Raw genomic sequence first — 5,859 nt, 5'->3', positions numbered from 1 at the left:
GATCAGAGTCCCATGAATCAGAGATTAGGATAGGCTCTCTGTGGGTCGCCAATTGGCTTCAAAGGAGCGAGAAAGAATGGGATGGTCCTAAGTTAGAATTATTTTGCACGCGAGTTATTTAGATTTTTTTATACAATAAATTTATTAACTTTTTGAAATAGTAGTATATGTCAAAAACGTATTAGACATGATTTAAATATGATAAGTAGATTTACGAGACACAAATTTGGAAGTTTATGAAATAAATGATTATACTTAAAACTTTTTTAATGACTCATTTTAATAATTTCGTGAAACTTGAAATGAAATTTGTACCCACCACCAAATTGAGCATTTGACACGAAATCAAAAGTATAAGTTAATGTCGGTTAATCGATAGCTTGATAATATGAAGTATAGTCAATAAAGACTATTTTCATCCATGATCTGTTTAGATACCTTCGATATAGAAAATTTTGAAAACTAAAAAAAAAAAACAATTTTTAAAAAACTTCCTTTTCTTATCAATTGAGATAGAAATTTAAATGTTTTAAGAAGTTAGAAATATAACGAACTCCAATAAAGAAAATAGAGATTTTGGAGAAAAAAATATTTTGAGCAATACAATAACTAGAGGTGTTCAAATAATCCAAACTAGACTACTCAACCCAAATTGTAACTAAGGGTTAGTTCGGTTAGTTTTTATTTTGGGTTAAATTGGGTTGAATCTTTTATGTTTCTTTTTTTTTTTTTTTTGTGTTAGGTTGGTTTTGGGTTACAATACATTCATAGTGTTATTAAGTTTATTTGATGTTTGTAATAAATATGTGAGATTTTGATATTTAACATTTGATTTTTATGAAATTTTAGTTATTAAATGTGTTGTAGACAAATTTAAATATTTTAAGTTAATAAAAAATATACTTAAAAAAGAAATGAAACAAATAACACAACAATCCAATCTAACACAAAACAACCGGAATTTTAAGTGTTGGGTTGGGTTGAAGATCTTATTTTGGTTATTTGGATTGTAAATTTAGTCGACCAAAAAATTTGAGTTGTCCAAAAAATCTTTTAACTCAATCCAACCTAACTCATTTATACCATAACAATAACTCCTTAGTTCCATAGTTAAATTTTACATAAGCTAAACTTTTAATTCAATAAAATAAAGGTGACTCCAATTGATAATGTACTATAATACACAAGAACACCTTTAACATTAGCAAGATAAAGAAAAGATGAAGAGAGCAAAATATAGATAAAAATTGAACTAAAATGTCGTTTCCAAAGTTTTACCCTCCTATATCTATATCTATATCTATATTGTTAGAATGGAGTAGTCCACAAGTTTAAATCACATAAATTTAGAGAAGTTTAAAAGTCTAACAACTATACTAAACGAATCAAAGCATCTAGAAATAGTGTTGAACTCATACCATTTTAGATCAACAATTGACTAAAGAGCTTAAATTTAATAGATAAAAGACAAATTTAGCTATGCATTATTTAATTTAACTACCATGAACATGAATAATATTACCTATTGTCATCTCTTAAATGAAATTTAACGATGAGTTTCTGGACAAGTTAGAGGCTGACAGGGTGGCAAGGTTCATTAGGAAAGATGGATGTACTCGTTGAAGTTAACAGAGATTAATGACGTGTTAGAGCTTTTGTTGGATGCACAGCTTGCGTGCAAGGTACGCAATGCGCAAGGCTTGCACGACAAGCCCTGGTGCAAGGGGGCTATGCAGGACGCCAGGAAAGCGGTCAGTTGAAGCGTGTAGCGTGCGTGTGCGCGAGGTTAGCATGCGGGCAGCCCAACGCGTGTGGTCAAGGCTCTGTTGTCCATCCCTGCGCATTAACATGTGTCAAGATGTGTTTTTATGCCATTTTGGCGGTTTTTGAAAGTTTTGAGTAAATTTTATTTTCTTGGTGAAAGAAAATTAAATAGATTATTTTACTATTATTTCATGTGAAGAAGATAGCAAAATCTATAGCCGAATGATTTAAATCTTTATGACCGAGCGAAAAATGGAATGTGATGTAATGAAGTTATAGTGATGGAAAAATGGAATGTGATGTAATAAAGTTATAGTGACATAATTTTATTTTATTTTTAGATAAGCTTACAAATAATGTTAAATTTTTATAAGAGGTTGAATCTTCTAGATTTCTGTTAAATATAATTAAAGTGATATTGTTTTCTGGTCTACGAAATTCTTTACCTGAATATGTGACACATTAACCTCCCATAATTGTTCTAAAAACAAATAGGTTAGATTATAAAAAATGCTTAGGAAAGCTTTGGATGCCATGGAGCTTAAAAAAGTTTTAAAATATTTTTATTCATCCAAAATTTACATATATTTTTAAAATATTTTTATTAATCTAAATTTTATATCAATTTTTGTACAACCAAAATTAAAGTTAAAATCATAGTTTTAAATTTATTTCATAGATCAGGAAGAAGAAGGGGTGTTCAAAATTCCTAACCAGACTCATTTGTGTTTCTCAACCAAAATTTAAAGTATTTTTGAAACTTTTTTTAAATTTATAAATATTTTTGACGCAGGAGGGTATAATAAAGAAAAAAGAAAAGAACACCAATGGAAGTGGACGACTTTGAATTTCAGTCTTAGTCTCATTTGCTTTCAAAATGGTTTGATTGGAGGAAATAATGGAAGATCTTCCATCCCCATTCACCCATTCATTCTTCTCTTCATATATTTCAAATCTTCCCATTGCTCCCGGCAGCCAAACCTCAACGGAAGTATGTTTTTCCACGCTGCCCCTCTCTCCATCCTCATCCTCATCCTTCTCCTCCTCTTATCTCTGGCCGCCGCCCAACCCACAACAAACCCCCACAACTTCTCCTCCTTCTCAATTTCCCAATCTCCATGGCGGCCCACCCAGAACCTCATTCTCCTTTCCCCCAACTCCCTTTTCGCCGCCGGCTTCCACCCACTACCCAACAACTCCAATCTCTTCATCTTCTCCGTTTGGTACTTCAACATCTCAACAGACAACGTTGTCTGGTCCGCCAACCGTCTTCATCCGGTCAACCGTTCAGCAGCTCTGGTCATCACAGCCACCGGCCAGCTCCGTCTCAACGACCCCTCCGGTCGCAACCTCTGGCCTTCCAACAATGTCTCTGCGAATTCAAATTCGACCCAATTAATCCTTCGCGACGATGGTGATTTGATTTACGGGACATGGGAAAGCTTCCAATTCCCCACCAATACTTTCTTGCCTAATCATACATTTAATGGAACCACAATCGTCTCCAACAACCGCAAATATTCGTTTGTAAACTCTGCTAATTTGACGTTTGGTACAGAGACTTACTGGACCTCTGGAAATCCATTCCAGAATTTTCAAATTGATGGTCAAATCATCATAAACAATCAAATCCCAGTTATCCCTTCAGACTTTAACTCGACCCGGCTCCGGAAATTGGTTGTTGATGATGATGGGAACCTCAAGATTTTTAGCTTCAACCCCAATTGGCTTCGGTGGGATGTGGTTTGGCAAGCACATGTAGAGTTGTGTCATATTTTAGATACTTGTGGCCCAAATTCTGTCTGTATGAGTAGTGGCAGTTACAATTCCACTTATTGTGTCTGCGCACCCGGATTCAGCCCCGATCCTCGTGGCGGGGCGCGGCAAGGATGCCACCGGAAACTCAACGTATCGAGCAAAGCCAAGTTTCTTCAACTGGATTTTGTGAATTTTAGAGGCGGGGTTAAACAAATCTCTTTGCAAACCCCAAATATTTCAGTGTGTCAAGCGGATTGCTTGAAGAATTCGAGCTGCGTGGGCTATACATTCAGCTTCGACGGCAGCGCCCAGTGTGTGCTTCAGCTAGACATTTTGTCGAACGGGTTGTGGTCTCCTGGGATGAAGGCAGCTGCCTTTGTGAAGGTCGACAATTCGGAAACAGATCGCTCAAATTTCACCGGAATGATGTACAAACTCCAAACTACATGTCCAGTCCGCATCACCATCCGGCCGCCGCCGGTAAATAAAGACAACACCACCAGAAACATATTGATAATCAGTACCATATTCGTTGCCGAACTAATTACCGGTGCCGTTTTCTTCTGGGCATTCTTGAAGAGATTTGTAAAATACAGAGACATGGCTCGCACGCTTGGTCTCGAATCACTTCCTGCCGGCGGCCCAAAGCGGTTCAATTATGCCGAGCTAAAGACGGCCACGAACGACTTCTCGACCTGCATTGGAAGAGGCGGATTCGGCGAAGTCTTCAAGGGGGAGCTGCCAGACAAACGCGTGGTAGCCGTCAAGTGCTTGAAAAACGTCGCCGGCGGTGACCGTGACTTTTGGGCGGAGGTCACCATCATCGCGAGAATGCACCATCTTAACTTGCTTCGATTGTGGGGATTCTGCGCAGAAAAGGGTCAGAGAATTTTAGTATACGAACATATCCCCAATGGATCGCTGGACAAATTCCTCTTTGTCAAACATTCACCTTCCGATTCGGAGAAGGACGAAAGAGAGACGGAAGAACAAAGCTCACCGCTCGATTGGAGCATCCGGTACCGAATCGCCATTGGAGTAGCGAGAGCAATCGCGTACTTGCACGAGGAATGCTTGGAATGGGTGTTGCATCGAGACATAAAACCAGAGAACATCCTTCTAGACAACGATTTCTGCCCGAAGTTATCAGATTTCGGGTTGTCGAAATTGAGGAAAAACGAGGATACAACAGTGAGTATGTCTCGGATCAGAGGGACGCCTGGTTATGTAGCACCGGAGCTGGTGAAATTGGGTTCAAATTCAATAACGACGAAGGCAGATGTGTACAGCTTCGGGATGGTGCTGCTGGAGATAATCAGCGGGACAAGGAATTTTGAGATAAAGAGATCGACAGTGGAGAGTGCAGATTGGTACTTTCCAGGATGGGCATTCGAGAAGGCGTTCGTAGAGGAAAAGATGAAGGAGATTTTAGACGGTCGGATAAGGGAAGAATACGAGAGCGGAGGTCATGTATCGATTGTTAACCGAATGGTGCAAACGGCGATGTGGTGTGTTCAAAACCAACCGGAGAAGAGACCGTCGATGGGGAAAGTGGTGAAGATGTTGGAAGGGAAGCTTGAAATTCCTCCTCCGGAAAAGCCTTCTATTTACTTCTTGTCTGAATGAACCCTCAACTTAAGGCTGCGTTTGGGAGAACTTTTCAATTCTCAATACTCTAATTCCTTAATTCAAATAACTAAATTTAATGAAATTAAATTAAATGTCCATTCACATTGTCAAGTTCAAGAAAAAAAAACTCTCAAAATATTTATGAACCAAAAATCCCCAATACCACAAGTAAATTAACTTTTCTATCCCTCTCTAATTTTATGAAATATAGTGTTTTTGGTTGGAATGGAAGGATATGGGATTATGAAAGGTAGCCCACCCAGGTTTGATCAAGGATTATTATAACCTGAGAATTAGAATTAGGATTATTATACTCATTCCCCTCTTCTTTTTTTTTTTTTTTTTGTCACTATTTCTCACTTCTCTATTTTCTTCTATGACACTTGTTCACACGAGATTTTCTCGTGGAATTAAACTTTGTATATCTAATATTTGCTCATTTGATTCTTTCTCTCAAATATAGACTATGACTTAGAACTTTTTTATCTTTGATCTTCAGGAAGTTGTGTTTTGAGTTTCAATCTTTTGGAATTCAAGGAAAGTTTGATCTCCCAAGTTTTTAAATCTTCATGAAGTAGTGTTTTGAGTTTCAATTTTTTGGAATTCAAGGAAAGTTTGATCTCCCAAGTTTTCAATCTTTCAGAAGATATGATCTCGATGTTGATAACGTTTTGAAAGCTTTTTGAAGTTTGAATATTCAATTCTCCA

The 5,859-nt window shown here is 37.3% G+C and overlaps 1 protein-coding gene across 1 annotated transcript; it reads left to right on the top strand.

Moving 5' to 3' along the window:
• The first annotated feature begins 2,604 nt into the window (after positions 1-2,604).
• Positions 2,605-5,304, top strand: LOC103504518 (G-type lectin S-receptor-like serine/threonine-protein kinase At1g34300). The gene has a single exon (XM_008468861.3). The coding sequence runs from the start codon at positions 2,758-2,760 to the stop codon at positions 5,146-5,148; it is 2,391 nt and encodes a 796-aa protein (XP_008467083.1). The 5' UTR covers positions 2,605-2,757; the 3' UTR covers positions 5,149-5,304.
• The last annotated feature ends 555 nt before the right edge of the window (positions 5,305-5,859 follow it).

The sequence above is a fragment of the Cucumis melo genome, chromosome 9 (genome assembly GCF_025177605.1).
Source record: "Cucumis melo cultivar AY chromosome 9, USDA_Cmelo_AY_1.0, whole genome shotgun sequence".
Taxonomy (NCBI): Eukaryota; Viridiplantae; Streptophyta; class Magnoliopsida; order Cucurbitales; family Cucurbitaceae; genus Cucumis; species Cucumis melo.
Note: the sequence above shows the minus strand (reverse complement) of the source record. Positions and strands in the feature narration are given on the sequence as shown.

Coding starts and splice junctions, on each gene's coding strand:
- LOC103504518 (XM_008468861.3), top strand. CDS start 2,758: ATGTTTTTCCACGCTGCCCCTCTCTCCATCCTCATCCTCATCCTTCTC.